Source organism: Haliotis rufescens, unplaced genomic scaffold (assembly GCF_023055435.1).
Source record: "Haliotis rufescens isolate VD_foot unplaced genomic scaffold, xgHalRufe1.0.p SCAF_3, whole genome shotgun sequence".
Taxonomy (NCBI): domain Eukaryota; kingdom Metazoa; phylum Mollusca; class Gastropoda; order Lepetellida; family Haliotidae; genus Haliotis; species Haliotis rufescens.
In genome coordinates this window covers 39,420,248-39,438,821 of record NW_025964001.1, presented here as the reverse complement: position 1 = coordinate 39,438,821, position 18,574 = coordinate 39,420,248, and the positions used below count along the sequence as shown (strand labels likewise).

Sequence of the window (18,574 nt, the reverse complement as noted above, 5' to 3'; positions counted from 1 at the left end):
GGCTGCAAAAATAATTTTCTCCACCTGCTCAACTATCTGGCAGATAATTTTAAGACTAGTTACATATTCAGTTATATTATAACTCCTTGTAGATTCTCAAGTAATTGTTTATCAAGATGCTATTTGTCCCTTAGTTTTTGCAATTTTTCAATAGTTATAATGCCTGAATATGGGCAGGTAACTTTGAAGATGGGCATGCAACACTTATTGGTCACCTGTCCAACTGTCTTGTTGGGCCTTAAACTTATTTCAAACACTGCCCCAACTACAGGATTCCAGGTAAGACTAGGTCCCCTGTACCTCATGCTTGTTGTAAGAGCTGACAAATATGTGGATCATGTGGTCAGGCTCTTTGATTGGCTGAATGTCTATCATTTAAACCAGACTGCATTGGATGTTGATCTGGTGAATTTGTTGACCGAACCAAACTTGATGACTTAAAGGCAACCCCTTTGAAAATCTGGGTTTGATTCATCATCAGCAACCCATGTTTGTCCTCAGAGGCGACTGACAGGATCGGGTAGTCAGGCTCGCTGACTTGGTTGATACATGTCATTGTATACTTATTGTGTAGATTGATGCTCATGATTTCAATCACTGAATAGTCTGATCCAGATTTTATTATTCACAGGATGCCATCCTATAGCTGGAATATTGCTGAGTGTGGCATAAAACAACAATCAAAACTTACAGGCTACTTTGATATAGCTGGAATACTGCTTACTGCTGTGTAAAACAACACAATCTATTGCAACAGTCTGCAACAGTTGCTGGTGCTTTAAGCAGTGGGAAATTGATTGAAAGGTAGACCTTGTGATGTCATCGATATAGTGCAATATCTTTTAATTTGTCTAATTTTGTAATATCGATGCTGTATAGATACAAAGTTATGAATTTCAATACTAAATTAATAATTCACTGACATAGAAATGTTTATTTTAACTGAATTTCTTGTTATGTGGCAGTAGAGACGATTGGGAATGTATTTGTAATACTGTCAGTGGCAGCAAATGATTGAAGTGCTAGTAAAATGCTGTGTGCTGTCGTGGGACAGGTAACTCAGGCACTCGGGTCAGGTGGGTCCTGAGTCGGACTCGGTTACCCACAGAATTATCTAAACCCATGGTTACTCACGATATATATTGTTTCATGACAATAACAATAAAACTCCATGGTTACACCACAACTCACTGATGTTCGCATTTCTTTCTGACTATACACACATTGCTTCTGACTTTTATATGTTTGAATAAAGATCAATCTTCTGTCAACTTCAGTGTATACATGTAGGATCAGATCAGTTTATATGTGTATCTAAATTATTTTTGCCAGGGCTCTGGTAAACCCAGTTTCCACTTGGAATCACGAACCCAACTCTTGAGACCTACAGCGGGAACCCAGGTAGGTTCGGGTAATAGGGGGTCGGGTATCCCGGTAGTAAATGTGTACTCATCTCAGCCCTAGTGTGCGTCTGATTGTACTAGCCCATCAAGATCCTTCCTTGCATTGTCCTCTTAATGCCAAGCAGTAACAGCAAATACTATGTTTTAACATCTTTTGGTAAGACGTGGCCAGAGGATTGAAACACCAACCTTCCGCTCTCCCAGCAGACGTTCATTATATCAGAGGTGGTTAATAATCCCAGTGAACCTCAGGTTCGAACAAACAACTAGCAGATCCTGGCATGTCTAATGGACACAACTCTACACAACAAATTGTGATTCCCTAGACTACTTGGCTGTCTGTGGCCCTGTTACTTTTTGGTGAAACAAGGATTATAGATCAAACTGAATCAAATTAGAGTTATATTATTTTTCAATTTAGTGCAGTTTTAGTTTGAAATTCCTTGTGACAATATCCGCCGATTGTTACTTGTAATGTGAAACTAACGAATTCAGCTGCAGCATACGTTACAGTATCCCAATACATCCACAACCAGGAAATGACAGTCTCAGCAAAACAAACTTGAATGTGAAGTTACACCTACCATAACATGCTATTGATTCAATTTGGAGAGGGAGTTTCTCCAGAATTGGAGCTGCCTCGTAAGCGTCGTGCATTATGTGTTGCCAAAATGTTCTTCACATGTCGATCGTGTCCTGAAAGACTGTCCTTTCACAATGTTTTGCACAATTTCAGTGAAGAGCAGACATCGCACATGACCAGATTTTGTTGACTCCGCGCGAGGAGAGTTCATCATTTAGGTTTCTGTAAAATGTATGCGCGCTCGCAGCTAAGCAGTCAGAGTTCAAACCTCGCTCCGTCTACATTTATGTATTTAATTTTTCGAAGGTTTTTTTCTGAAATGTTAAATTCTGTGAATTAATGTGAACATCGTTTGTATTTTCCGTTCAGTAAAAGGGACAATGCACGTTGGACATTAAAAAATTCTAATGAAAGAGATTTTTGTCACAAGCAGTTTCTAATTGTACCCAAATTATTGGCAACAAAACTACGATATTTTTATTTCAGAGCACACGAGTAACTGAAGGATATCCTACTGGTTAAAGCGAGGGTCCAGGTTTGATATGCGAGGCCAAATTCGGAAAACCCAGCCGTGATTTGGTTAGAAGCTGTCTCTCACTCTCAATTAATGCAACCGCGTCAGAAAGTGGATCCATTTAATATCAAATCAATGTTAGTAAATGGTAGTAGTGTTATTAATAGAGGCGATATATATGTGTTTAGTACCTTCTTGGTCGCTATATACAGATGCGGACCTATGATTTTAAAGAGAGGATGTCAAATATTTATTTATTTCATACAATCGATACAATTTCCCCGCATTTTCTAATTTACATCAAACTTCGCGTGAGCCTTATATTATGTTTTGATTGACCCGTGAAGTTCCGGGTAGAGAATATGTCTTCAGCAACCCATGCTTGCCGTAAAAGGCGACTTTGATTGTAGTAAGAGGCGACTAATGGGATCGGGTGGTCAGGCTCGCTGACTTCGGTGATGCATGTCATCGTATCCTAATTGCGTGGATTAATGCTCATGATGTCAACCGCTGGATTGTCTGGTCCAGACTCAATTATCTAAAGTGCACCGACATATAACTGGAATATTGCTGAGTGGAGCGTTAAACAACAACAAAAACTGACTAAACTCCACCCATAAACACCTTTATCATCAATGTTTTGGTCAAACTAAATTATATCATTCTATTGAGGTAGCACCACTAAATTACAACTTTATCGCCAATTTAATCAGTAAGTGAGATTATCTCTCGTAGATAGAATTTGAATCATATGGACGACATTTTATTCACTTAGGTAAGAAACGTTACGAGGGTGAACATGACAGTTAAAAAAAGCACCACGCAGCCACTCACAGTGCACCTTACATACGTCGTTTGGGTTGTTGTCTGTTATCGGCTGTGCTCCGTCTCTACGCCTTGCACATAATCGCAGAGCCTATGCAGCCTGTAACCATATTAACATCGACGTGCAATTCCATCGCTACAGTTTAGAAATACTACATAAAAAACATCAACATGTATTCATATACAATTAAATTTGGTAAAGTTGGAATGAACTGTTACGTATTCTTTCAAGAGTTGCCAATATAAAAAAAACATCATTCGAAACAAATCCGGGCCGCTTGGGCATGACCTTCACCTCTCCTTTCTCGTCCAGCAGCGCTCCGTCAGTCCAAGCGTAAGGCGTTTTATACATATTGTTTGGCTATGCACTATGATGTTCTTCTTATTGTTGCCTAACTGTTTTTAGTTTTGATTTATTAAATCGCATAATAGTATCCTCAATCTCATTGTTAATCTCATTTCACCATGTCTACAGATTTACTGTAGCCCACGTGCTGTGCCCACGTGTCGCCGTCCACCCGCGGCAATCAGGCATACTAATTTAGCTAATTTTGCCCGTCCGATCTCATAAATCGCCAAGGAATTTGTAGCCGTACACTAATTTATATGTGTATTAACATACTGGAATTGATTCAGTCCAAATCATGTGCAAAGTGAAGTACAGTAAGGCATATTTCATTCAAAATATGTTTGCACATTCTGCATGTTGATAACTCGTTGAGTATGCTTGTTGCGTCTCATTTGAAACAGTCATTGTCCTAATTTTATTTCTTAATTATGTATTTGGTGTTTCAAGAATATGTAGATCTACCATATTTTTGCTCATGATAAAATTTGCCTTGATAATCATCTTTCATAATTTGTCAACATCATGTTCAATTATTCATGCAAGTTATATAACGAACGACAATAAAAGAAATATTTATAATACTGAATGATACTGAAAGTACAGTCGGGCCCTGGTATCTTGCAGCAGACTTCTAATTATCTGCATATTTGATATAGCAAGACATGGAAAGAGATACACATCAAGAAACAGAATCATAAATCCGTAGCAAGATGCTTCTGCATTGTGTGTACTGTCCACTTCTTTTTGCGTGTCAGATTAGATAAATTGATCCAGTTATCCTCCCTGAGCTTGGCCTGGATCCTTCTCGGAATTGCTCACAATCACTTATCTCCGACATCTTGCAAAAGTGTGATGTTATGTTTAGAGTTCTTTTTTTTTGTCTTACAAAAACAACAAAGTGATATTCTTGGCTCTTGTTAAGTACAGTCAAATCTCATTAATCCGACACTCGTTAATCCAACAAACAGCTTTATCCGACACTAATGATAGGAACCGATTTAATCAATGCTATTTAGCCCCTCAATCCGACAGTCTCGCACTCTGACTCCAACACCTAATTTGCAACGAATTACTGAAATCACTCATTAAAAGTCTCGTTAATCCGACACAGTGATCAGCGTCACCGATCCAGGAAATATGACCTACTTCTAGCACAAATTTGTTAGCAACTGTGAGCTGTTACTAGTAGGTACAAAGACGGTCACTTCGTCTCTGGAGACTAACATTTACTGCTACTACTAGCTAACGGCAAAGGAGCATGTCTTTGATTTTCATTGGTCAACGAGTCTACATAGACGATATGCAAGCCGGGCTGTCTCAACAGAAAAATGAAAAGATTACCGCAGAGCAACTTCAGCCTGTAACCAGCTATCTTTCTAGATGTAGAAGTAGCACTTGAAATATACTGTGGTTGTTAAATAATTACAAATAGAATCTACATTATCATGAAGAAAATTATACGGTAACCATTGATCATTACATCACCAGCTGGTCACATGACCTCGTCATGCATCATCATCCACCACCATTTTGTGTAAGGTCACGTCATCTGTTCCACTCAACTTAGGCCTAGTTTAGGCTAGTTAGTTCTCTAAATAGAGCACAACAAACGTGGGTGTTTTCACAACAATAAATACTCTTCAATATTCCTGCCATTTCCACAAATGGGAACGTAATGTCGTGCATGTTTTCTTCAGGTAGCCTTGCATTCTTTGCGTCCCTAGAAACAACGTTGACGTGCACAAGCAAAGTCACGCATCATAAATGCCGTTTATTCTAAAAGAAAGAGTGATTTACCGCTAAGGTATGGCCTACTACCTATCGTATATTGTATTGGTATCAAGCGCCCATGTTTTAAGGTGAATCACTTGCGTCCAAAGACGATTGGGTCACGTTCCTTTTCATACTCGCTCGTTTCTTTTGGTCCAACTGGTAGTAATTACTAGTTATTACTGCTTACATAATATATATATATCGTATTTCGTTTACATTTCAGCAGTATGCATCTGAGGCAGAAAATTTATTCAAGCTCTGAAGTCCCAAACAACTGAAAATGCTCCAAAACACCATCACGTGACCCTGGTATTCTCAAAGTGCTGGTGAAAGTGATTGTTTTGTAAATGTTTGTTGATAGCAGAGAGGCTGATAGACTTTATAACAAGTCATGATCAACATTCCCTAACTGTTAGTTAATTACACTGGTCTACATCTGTATTGTTTCTTTGCAACTTCTGTCAACAAACTCAAATTTATCCATTTATACCTGAATAATTGTGTTGTTATAAGATTATGACTAGGCCTACAGCATCTAACTAACTGTAATCCGCTGGTAACTGAATGTCTGAAGACAAAATACCATTTTATTGATGAATGTATCTCCATTTAACTCATACAGTTTAGTGTAGGGTGTAATGTTTGAATGTTTTTGTTGACAGTAGCAGACACTACATCTGTCTATGAGCAATGGACAGAACTGAGAATACCTTATCATGAACAGTAGTGTGCACTGCTGGCAACATCCTGTTTTTGTAAGTATAATTGAATTCCCAATTATAATGTCATTGTACACACAAAAACAACATAGTGTAGTTTTTAAATAGTGATCTGTTTGGCAGTGTTTTATATATTGTATATTTTCCTTTTCATTTTGTCTACTGGCCTGCATTAGTCCTTGTCATTTTCCTGTTATTTCTGATACATTCCAAAATAAGATTTGTCTGTACAGTACCAGCACACTTTAATAAGGACTAAGAGCAAATGTGCATATTTCTCAGTGTTTTAGTCAATTTGTGTTGTACCCAAATAGAGGGAATATTGTTACTGTAGTTCTTGTCATTCATTGTCTTGGCAGCAAGTGCCACATGTTTAGTTATACAAACTTACCAAGTTACCAGTGAAGATCAGGGTCAGAATAGGTCTTCAGCAAACCATTCTTGCTTTAAGAGGTGACTATCCTTGTCATAAGAGGCGACTAACGCGATTGAGGGGTCAGGCTCACAGACTTTGTTAATGCATGTCATCGTATCCCTTTTGGATGGATTGATGCTCATGATGTCAATTACTGGATTGTCAGGTCCAGATTTCATTGTTTACAGGCAGCTGTCAAAGCACGAATATTGCTTAGTACAGCATTAAACAACAAACAAAGAAAGATAAAAGTTCAATTTTTTAAATAATCTTATACCCTAGTATTATAATGTGCTATTTTTATCGATTATTATGAATACAGACTGTTTGTATCAGTTTGTAAGAGACAAACCAAGATTCGTACAACTATCTGCACATGCTTGTCATAACACAATTAATACGGTATCTTCAGGTTATGTATGTTTGTAAAAAGTTTGCTAGAAAGTGTCAACTTTGGTTGTAAAATCAGTATGTTCCTCACGACAGAACTAAATGTGCACTACTTTGTTGTGGTATTTTTTGTTGAACTCGTCTCTGTCTTTCTCAAGTTATGTTTGTGCAAGGTTCCTACCTGTTTAGTTTAGACCTACATTGTAAATGTTGTGCACTAGACCATGGAGCCTGGTCACTACAGGGTTTACCCAAGCCTCTTAAAACTGGGGACAAATTTAATTTCTTATCTTAAATATATTGTCTTGTTTCTCTAATCATACTGTGAAAATTATGTTTTACGTACTTATCTACTCTCTGTGGAATTCCTAACCAATTAAATAAATATTTTTTATTATATTTGCAGATAACAAATTGCTATAGACAGAGCTCCTGATAAGCTTTTGGTGTTGTGGGTATTTTACCCATGCATTTTAAAATCATTGGGTATCAGTAATTCTATCTGGGTATTCAAATTTCTGTTACCCACTAGTTTTTACACATGTGGGTATTTAAGTTAAATATTTAAAAACACTATTCATTTAGTCCCTGCAAACTGGTGTCGTGTGGGTTCGAGAGCTTTATAGGACTCAAAAATACCACGATACTTCCACAAGAAAGTGTGATGGCAAATGATCATGATGTAACTGTCATCGTGGAGTTTGGCAAGGTTGACGGAATGCCCGTTTATAATTTCAAAATAAGTTGCTGATTTGCTAATCGAATACGCAGGGTTACTTCGCAATATTTTGATGATACGCATAAGTTTTATTTTTGTAGTGTATCTGTAATGTTCGTTGCGTATTTGATACGCTTGGATTATATTTTACTGTGTATTTCTGCATTTCTGATGCCTATTTCACGCAGATACGCAACTTTTCTGGAGCTCTGTATAGACTATTAAGGCAACTGCTATGTTATATTCTAACTCTTTACTTGATAATGGGACTCACCAGACTCTGCACTTGATACACAATGAAGTATCAACGTCTTTTCATTTCAGAATTGAAGTAGCAAGCGATAGCCTGTTGTCTGTTACTTTAAAGTATACTATAATGCATGTACTAATTCTTTATACTGTCAACATATACTGACATGATGCAAGTGTCCGTATAAACGAGGCACCACTGTAACATGTTTTGCTTGAGCAATTCTTCCTGAAAAGACCCCAAATTTGAAACGCAAGTCTAGTAATATTGTGCTCGATGTAGTAAGTCCAATTAATAATAGTCAATATGACAACACTAAAATCCTGTTCGGACTAGTTGACCCATCATTTTTAGGCACAGACTGCTCATGTAATTCAATATATGGTGACAATATTGCACGAGGTTCTGTTTTGTGTATTTCAATAACTTGCGCATTTATGAACTTTAACCTTAATGTAATCCTTTAATCCAGTGATGTTTTATTTTTACATTTCTTAAATAACCTACAATTGTTATGAAGCTGTCATTTTTTGTGTGGTCCCAGGAATAAAGTCACCAGAAATGCATTCAAAATTTTTATCTGATTTTGAGCATGACGAACATGGCAGATATGTTTAAAATGTTGTTTTCTTCCACTACTCAGACATTTAAGTTATTGTACAGTAAGTCGTCTGTAAAAACATGTCGATTCTTTTGTTTGCATATTTAGCTATTCCAGAACTGTTAGATGATATTAAATTTCCGTAGAAGGGTTTTATTTCCATCTATAATGTCATTATGGTATACCAGTGTGTATGACAATTGTTTTGAAATTCATCAATATCTTCAAATATGATCTATTGTATCCAGTGACTGACATGTTAGAAAGAAGAAAGTTAGGCAGCACCCAATCAGAGAGAGTACCATTAGACACATGTGATCAAGTCCAATTCAACACATTGCCCTTACGTATAATGGTCTCTGTCCAACATTTTTCACGGATCTCTGTGTTTGAAAACCAACTCATCCTGATAACAGGTTTCTGATTATATTGCCTATTCACTTACACAAGATACACAATTTTGAGTAATAAACAGTTGAATGTAGAAATCAGTTAATGTTGACAGGAAGAGAACAATCATTATCTTAGGGTTATGTTAAATATCATTAAGGCTTTAATGACTTGTTGACAAATAAGGAATACCGTATTCAACATAATAAGCGCCCAGGGCGCTCTCAAAATTAGAAATAGGGGGCACTTATTAGAATATTATTTTGAGTTGAAAGATCGTAAATTTTGTGGTTTATGCTAACAGCCTGAAATGTTTACATACGACAGATATATTTTTCAAGAATTTAATTGCCCATAATTAAGGGTGATATAACACATGAGTTCGTATTTTACACAAATAAATAAGTCTTGTGTACATTCATCAATCGGAAGGGGTGCTGATTGGGATTGTTCACTAGCCAATATATTAGCAAATAGCCCCATGGGCGCTTATTAGATCGGGGCGCTTATTACGTCGAATGCGGTATACGCATTTATTCACATAAATATTCTGCCTCTGTGGTTTCCCTTTGTATAAGCATGTAGCATAGAATCTACCTTGCCCAGTGTATAATGTTGCTGCCCCTGTATTTCTTTTGGGTCACATTTGTGTCAGTTATTTTGTCTTTAGTTTATCATTAAATTAATCTACATATGAATATAAGTTGAAGTGCAAAATCATACATGTTTAAATCTAAAATCTATTTGGCAGGGGACGAGCGAATTTAATATCTGAATTAAAAAGAAAAGAAAAGTATTCATTAAACAAGCAAAAACACATGATGAGACATTTGAAATAGCAAAAGTAAACTTCACACCTTTGGAAAATAATTATCAATATAATTAATACCAAGTGAATATATATTAGACAACTACTTTCTCGAAACATTATTCATTATCATTATTTCTCATCCATTCATTCTTGAAAACCTGTGTGTTTCTGTGTTTTGAAAAGGTAGTCATAACATCCTTTGTTATAGCAGCGAAATGAAAGCATGAAGGATATATTTCGGATTTTACAAAAAGCTCACCTGTGTTATGTTATTAGGAAATATTTTTAGTATTATTTCTTTTAATTTTCATAATGATTGTGTCACTAAATAACATATTTATTCGTATTTCAATAATTTTGATAAAAAATCATGAGTAGGTATTTCTCTAGTTGCAACAGAAAACAATTCCTAAATCATGACAGTATTAATGCTGACAAAAATTAATGCCATCATTATAGTAATCGTTTCCTTCAAATAATTGGCACCTTTCTTGAAACAGTGCAAGGTGTGATCGGGGGAGGTATGTGTTGTGTGTCGTGAACAGTTCCACTTATTGTATACGCAGCGAGCTATGCGCGTTTGCAGACAACTGTAGACAGGAGTCGAGTTTAAGATATTCGTACTTCCACTGTTGAAGATTTCAATCTTAGATAAGCCGTCTTACATTCGTGCTAAGATGGGTTTGTGAAAGTGGCATAGGACAATTGTATGGTGATTGTAAAATTGATTGTAGCCGCCTAAGATTGATTGTAACTAAGATTGTTCTGTGCAACTAGGCCCAGGTGTCGGTAACTTTTAGGTGAGGTTAGGTCGCACCCAGTGCAGGTAACATTTCCAGCCATAAGTGGAAAACTGAATTCTTTTAGAACTGGCTGCAAGTCTTTTCGAATCCAGGAAACAAAAGTTCATGAAAGTAGTGAAATACACAGGTGGTCTGAATGCATTGAACTTGCAGGACTCTTCACAATTACCACTAGAACAGTCACTCATGAGGTTACAATCACAACAGACACTTTGAGACTTCTGTTTAAGGTTGTTTACTTGATATCATGATATGAAAAGGCATGTACAGATTCACACAAAATAAATTCTGGAGCACATTCTCAAGGGGTTTTTTTTCTTTGAATTTATTTAATATTCAAAATAACTGAAAATAAAGTGTTTCAATTTATGCTTAACTAGTGCAGCCAATATTTTGGTGGTGCAACCTGCTTAGTTCACTTCGTTGCGCCTTGTGCAGGTGGTAAGACCTTGAATTATAGACCAAGGCCCCAATGACTGTATGACTATGGAGTAGCATTGATTATCATTGTTATTTTTGTCATATTTTTTATTTCAGTTGGCACACAATAGCATCCCTCCTGATCAAGTGAAAAGGAATCCTATGACACCGCTTGATCTTTGTCTGACATGGAAATCTGCAAATCAAATAAGGTGGAAGAATAACATCTGGTTAAAAAAATTATGTGGAAAAGTCAGCGGGTCAGAAATCACCCACATAACTGCTGTTATCTGAACACAGTTCAGGTTTGATATCCATGAACTTTTCAGGTATTGAGGGGTTGTGGGGTCCAAAGTCATCTGAAAATTATTGAACACATGAATAATGGACATGAAATGTAAATTACAACATAAAATAGAATGGTCATGTGTGTAAAGACATGTCATGTTCAATGGTCACTTTCAAATTTATCTTCTTTTAAGGTGGTCGAAAATAACATGGCTACAAATATACCAACACACTTTTGTTGATATATTTTAACCAAATTCAGTCTGTAGATGTGTTATGTTCAGGTACCAAGCGCTGAAGTCAGCTAATGTTTGTTTGTATTAACCTTCAGTTGTTAAAAACTTTTACTTTTCTGACAATCCCAGCCGTGGTGTCTCTAGATTAATGTTCACAAAAATCAGTCCACCTTGGTGATTCTGTGTTAGAATAGGTCCACTGCAACCTATCCTTGTTATAAGGGACGAGTTAAGTGATTGGGTGGTCAGGTTCGGTGACTTGGTTAGTTGCTTGTTATTGTAACAAGATGACAGTGATAATATCACTGGTTTTTCCAGGCCAGACTGAATTATTTCCAGGTTATCTTCATATAGCTGATAAAATATATATGGCGGACTGCTGTGTTTAATAAAACTAAGACAATCACTGAAATCGGATCAGATTCTAAATATGGCCGCCATGTCAACCATATTGAATTTGTCAATGATGCTAAATTATATTACATTGTACTTTGGGGCATAGTATGATTTTTGTAACTGCTGTTACTTTTGTTCTTCACATGTGCCCCCTTATCTACATTTAATGCATTTTCATTTAGTCCTTTTGGTTTTATGCATATACCGGTAAATTGGAGTGATGAATGAATTGGACAAAATATCAACACTGTAAATGGTGACACAGGAGTGTATTAAATGTTATGAATTTATCTAAGTGTTATAATAAAAATGACTTTGAGAAAACAGCCACATAAGTACCATTTATCAGAGCGGCAAATCAGTTCTAGAAATGTGAATTTTATTGGGATTCCAAACTGTATATTTGTTCAAGATAAGGATTTGAAATATCTGATGTTGGTTCTTTTTGTAATGTTGGAAGATAAACATAAATACAGTCATCCCTTGCTAAAACACCCTTCATGATACCACAGATTGGGTTAAACTTCAGGTAAAATATATGGGTCACATAAATTTAAATACTTCTCCTTTCTTCCCCCCCCCCCCCCAAAAAAAAAAACAACAACACATTTTTAAGCATATCAACAATTCTGCTCTGAATTTAGGCAAGTTTTTTATTTTTATAAATGTTTTTATTGTTCCCAGAGTTGTAGATTAATACAGTATTCCGTCAAAAACATATTTCGGTTTGCATAGAATGGCACAATATACTCTTTAGAATATAAAAGGGTTGAAAACAAACATTGTCCTATTTCAAACCAAAATGGTTGCAACACACAGTCAGACTCAAACATATCATGTATCAACAGAGAGCTATGAATCAAATGCTGAGAATAAAGGTAACCATTTTTTGTTAAAGTTACTTTTGTCATCCTTTTTTATAGCAATAAATTTCTAGATTGAATATATGTTTTTAAACAATTTTAAAAGTATATCTAATTTCGATTTGGTTCCTTTAATTCCACTTACATGAATATGCCTTTTTCCCAATAAAACTATATGATTGAATAAAGTATTAGAGTAGTTAGAACCAAACCAAATAAGATATTTTGTCAATTTAATTTTTTGTGGAAGATAATTGTTAAGGCAAAGTTCGAGATCATTCCAAAATTGTTTAGTTTCATTACATTCCCAAAAGACATGGCTGACGTCCTCATTGACAGCATTACAAAAGTTACAAACACAGTTGTCTACAAGATTCATTGTTAATAGTTCCTTATTTGTGTAGATAATTCCATGTAGAAATCTGTATTGAAAATCTAAAAGTTTTACATCCTTCAGTTTATATCTATAAACAGTAAATATCGTTTTCCAATTAAAATCACAGTGAAAAATTGGTTGCCATTTATTACAAACTTTAAGATTATTTTCATTTGATATTAATTTATCATAAAAGATTCTAGCGCCTTTTACAGGCTTAGTCAGATCACTTAAGCAACTGTTTATATACAAATTCTGTAAAATAATTTTCTAGTTTTCTTGATTGTTATTTTCCATGATTCTGGTATATGCAATTTATGCAAGTTAGTCCTGTTGTAAGGATGCACAGATGGTCATGAAGAGTGTTCATTGTATACATCTAGACTTTGGACATATGTTTGCAATCTATTTGATTAAGTTTAGTCATATTTTTATTTGAAATACTATGTGCTTCTTAAAACACTTGCCTTCAAATATTTGTACTTATGTTTTTGATCGTGCAACTTTCTATGTACTTATCGGGTTGGAATGATCAAAAGGGTAGCAGTTGCTAAGCATAATGCCAGATAATAAATCTTGAAAGTGTGCTTTCACTAATTGTTGTATCAATAGGCAGAGAAATGTGTGAATGTAAAATATTTGAAATATTTCATTTGAGGTTTGAGATTAAATGCAAATTTTACAGTATTTTAATGTCCAGGTTCGAGATATCGTCTGCATGTCAATCTACAATGATGAGTTATCTGTTGTGAGCACCTCCTCAGAAACTACTGGACCACTGAAGCTGAAACTTCGCATTTGTTGATCACATCAGAATTTGTTCAAGACGTTCAAATCCAAATTCCAGTATGATCTTTGCACTTAAACTACACTGGTAGCTGAAACTTCTTATTGCCATTATTCAGTCAGTTTTGTACAAGTTCTAATGAAATTTGGGAGTAAAAAAATATTTCTGATTTTTCATAATTCATAATTTTGACCTTGCTTTAACCATGCTTTTAAATTCTATCAAAATGCATATTTGTGTATGTTATGGGATTCAAAAAATATTTCTGTTTTTTCATAATTCATAATTTTGACCTTGCTTTGACCATGCTTTTAAATTCTATCAAAATGCATATTTGGCAATGTAAACTTCTCTAAATTTGCCAGACTGAGGGAGCTGAATTTGTGCCGTGTGTGTTTCTCCTCAAGATGACAGCATGATTTGTTCAGATATTTTAGTGTTTTTAGTCCTCAGTATTTATATGGAAAATATAAAAAATATATATATGCAGGGTAGCAATGATAGTCTCTGTATAGTGGTTGTCTCTTTTGTCATTATAAAGTGTTGACTACATGTCCAGGTGAGCTACACTGTTGTAGCACTATTTTTAACCAGCCTATGGGCTATCATTACCAAATTCATTCACCTATCTTTGGCAAATATTGTAGCCTTATAGATAAGAAGAATAAAATAATAATCTGTATGTTTAAATTATACATTTAACTCGTTCAGTTTTGTTTTTTTGTGGTTTCAGATATCCGCTTTAATGAAGTCATGAACTGGACGCTGCGCTCTTGATTCCAGCACTAATATTGTCATGACCAAATGTTAATAATTTTCATATTCAGCAAGTTGAAGATGACTGACACCATCTTTAAGTTTCACAAATATGTTATTCAGAAGTTTTTTGTTTTCACTACTGATTTATATATAGTATTAAAAAATGGATTTCTGCAATAGAATAAAGTATTGAAATACATGTGATACTAGTTGTGTTTCCGTCATCATAGTGTGGATGTTTTATGCTGTTTGGCTGTTTGAGAGAAAAGTTGGCCTAATGGTCTAAAATGCTTCAACACTGCAGAGTTGTGTCGATTGGTTATGTGAGGATCCATTCTGATCACTGGTTTGGAGAATAGTGACCTAAAGCTGAACAGATGGACATGTGGCTGTGTGATTTGTAAGGGAGACACAAATTTATGCAACCACATGAGGTATTGTGGTGCTGATACGAAGGGTCGTATTCTGGATTTCAACCCATGACCAGGACATCCTGGCACTAACTGCACATCAAGTTCCATCAACCATGACAAGTGGGCCACCTGTGCACCCAAGTTTCTCTCACTCTACTTTGGCATAATTGCAGTACCATAAAGACAGAAATTAATAAGTAGGGTCTGTGTGGCTAAGAAAGCAGTTTCTTGTCACTTTTCAGCATGTATTGGGTAACCCTAGCACCTTGAGATACAGTAACACCTGCGTCTGTATCAGGAATGACCCAGTTTTATATCACAATTAGACATATATTGGGAAGGAACACTAACCTTAGAACCTTACGATTCTTCTGAGGGTTCTTTTGAGATACCGCAACAGCTGTGTCTGATTCCAGAAAAATCCAGTTTTACATCACTGTCGGACATGCATCTGGTAGAAACCCTAACCCTAGCACCTCATGATTCATGTTTCTGTTGAGATTTTGGTACATCTGCGCCTGATTCAAGGATAATCCAGTTTTACATCACTGTCGGACATATATTGTGTAGAAACCTTAACCCTAGCACCTTATCATTTATGTTTCTGTTGAGATTTCATAACATCAGCGTCTGTATCGGGAATAACCCACTTTTACATCACTGTCGGACATATAATGGGTAGAAACCCTAACCCTAGCACCTTACCATTCATGTTTCTGTTGAGATTTCATAACATGTGCGTCTGTATCAGGAATAACCCACTTTTACATCACTGTCGGACATATATTGAGTAGAAGCCCTAACCCTAGCACCTTATCATTCATGTTTCTGTTGAGATTTCATAACATCATCGTCTGTATCAGGAATAACTCACTTTTACATCACTGTCGGACATATAATGGGTAGAAACCCTAACCCTAGCACCTTACCATTCATGTTTCTGTTGAGATACGAAAACATCTGCGCCTGATTCAAGAATAATCCAGTTTTACATCACTGTCGGGCATATATTGTGTAGAAACCTTAACCCTAGCACCTGATCATTTATGTTTCTGTTGAGATTTCATAACATCAGCGTCTGTATCGGGAATAACCCACTTTTACATCACTGTCGGACATATAATGGGTAGAAACCCTAACCCTAGCACCTTACCATTCATGTTTCTGTTGAGATTTCATAACATGTGCGTCTGTATCAGGAATAACCCACTTTTACATCACTGTCGGACATATATTGAGTAGAAGCCCTAACCCTAGCACCTTATCATTCATGTTTCTGTTGAGATTTCATAACATCATCGTCTGTATCAGGAATAACTCACTTTTACATCACTGTCGGACATATAATGGGTAGAAACCCTAACCCTAGCACCTTACCATTCATGTTTCTGTTGAGATACGAAAACATCTGCGCCTGATTCAAGAATAATCCAGTTTTACATCACTGTCGGACATGTATTGAGTATAAACCCTAACCCTAGCACCTTATCATTCATGTTTCTGCTGAGATACGAAAACATCTGCGCCTGGTTCAAGAATAATCCAGTTTTACATCACTGTCGGACATATATTGAGTAGAAACCCTAACCCTAGCACCTGATCATTCATGTTTCTGTTGAGATACGAAAACATCTGCGCCTGGTTCAAGAATAATCCAGTTTTACATCACTGTCGGACATATATTGAGTAGAAACCCTAACCCTAGAACCTTATCATTCATGTTTCTGTTGAGATTTCGTGACATCTGCGTCTGATTCAAGGATAATCCAGTTTTACATCACTGTCGGGCATATATTGTGTAGAAACCTTAACCCTAGCACCTGATCATTCATGTTTCTGTTGAGATACGAAAACATCTGCGCCTGGTTCAAGAATAATCCACTTTTACATCACTGTCGGACATGTATTGAGTATAAACCCTAACCCTAGCACCTGATCATTCATGTTTCTGCTGAGATACGAAAACATCTGCGCCTGGTTCAAGAATAATCCAGTTTTACATCACTGTCGGACATATATTGAGTAGAAACCCTAACCCTAGAACCTTATCATTCATGTTTCTGTTGAGATTTCGTGACATCTGCGCCTGATTCAAGGATAATCCAGTTTTACATCACTGTCGGACATATATTGTGTAGAAACCTTAACCCTAGCACCTTATCATTTATGTTTCTGTTGAGATTTCATAACATCAGCGTCTGTATCAGGAATAACCCACTTTTACATCACTGTCGGACATATAATGGGTAGAGACCCTAACCCTAGCACCTTATCATTCATGTTTCTGTTGAGATTTCGTGACATCTGCGTCTGATTCAAGGATAATCCAGTTTTACATCACTGTCGGGCATATACTGAGTAGAAACCCTAACCCTAGCACCTTATCATTCATGTTTCTGTTGAGATACGAAAACATCTGCGCCTGATTCAAGAATAATCCACTTTTACATCACTGTCGGACATATATTGAGTAGAAACCCTAACCCTAGAACCTTATCATTTATGTTTCTGTTGAGATTTCGTGACATCTGCGCCTGATTCAAGGATAATCCAGTTTTACATCACTGTCGGACATATATTGTGTAGAAACCTTAACCCTAGCACCTTATCATTTATGTTTCTGCTGAGATTTCATAACATCAGCGTCTGTATCAGGAATAACCCACTTTTACATCACTGTCGGACATATAATGGGTAGAAACCCTAACCCAAGCACCTTATCATTCATGTTTCTGTTGAGATTTCGTGATAGCAGCGTCTGTATCGGGAAAAACCCAGTTTTACATCACTGTCGGACATATATTTGGTAGATACCCTAACCCTAGCACCTTATCATTCGTGTTTATGTTGAGATTTCGTGATAGCAGCGTCTGTATCGTGAATAACCCAGTTTTACATCAGTGCCGGACATATATTGGGTAGAAACCCTAACCCTAGCACCTCATCATTCATGTTTCTGTTGAGATTTCGTGACATCTGCGCCTGATTCAAGGATAATCCAGTTTTATATCACTGTCGGACATATATTGTGTAGAAACCTTAACCCTAGCACCTTATCATTTATGTTTCTGTTGAAATTTCATAACATCAGCGTCTGTATCAGGAATAACCCACTTTTACATCACTGTCGGGCATATACTGGGTAGAAACCCTAACCCTAGAACCTTACCATTCATGTTTCTGTTGAGATTTCATAACATGTGCGTCTGTATCAGGAATAACCCACTTTTACATCACTGTCGGACATATATTGAGTAGAAACCCTAACCCTAGCACCTTATAATTCGTGTTTCTGTTGAGATACGAAAACATCTGCGCCTGATTCAAGAATAATCCACTTTTACATCACTGTCGGACATATATTGAGTAGAAACCCTAACCCTAGCACCTTATCATTTATGTTTCTGTTGAGATTTCGTGACATCTGCGTCTGATTCAAGAATAATCCAGTTTTACATCAGTGCCGGACATATATTGGGAGAAACCCTAACC

General features: G+C 36.3%; 1 protein-coding gene and 1 long non-coding RNA gene across 8 annotated transcripts in view; one reads left to right on the top strand and one right to left on the bottom strand.

Moving 5' to 3' along the window:
* LOC124120414 (vam6/Vps39-like protein) overlaps nt 1–2,176 on the bottom strand; it is a 98,937-nt gene extending 96,761 nt beyond the window's left edge. For both annotated transcript variants that reach the window (XM_048402945.1, XM_048402946.1), the window contains exon 1: nt 1,988–2,176. In XM_048402945.1, the coding sequence (XP_048258902.1) occupies nt 1,988–2,060 (73 nt within the window). In that variant the 5' untranslated portion in view covers nt 2,061–2,176. The remainder of the gene's footprint in view (nt 1–1,987) is intronic.
* Nucleotides 2,177–3,541: 1,365 nt separating this feature from the next.
* Nucleotides 3,542–14,868, top strand: LOC124152256. Of its 6 annotated transcripts, none has more exons than XR_007223090.1 (6): nt 3,565–3,659; nt 5,372–5,478; nt 5,674–5,779; nt 6,110–6,202; nt 11,082–11,176; nt 14,644–14,868. It is a non-coding gene; the product is annotated as an uncharacterized LOC124152256 (long non-coding RNA). The 6 variants fall into 6 exon arrangements; XR_007223089.1 differs by having other exon boundaries at nt 5,671–5,779; XR_007223088.1 differs by lacking the exon at nt 5,372–5,478 and having other exon boundaries at nt 3,542–3,659.
* Nucleotides 14,869–18,574: the final 3,706 nt, after the last annotated feature.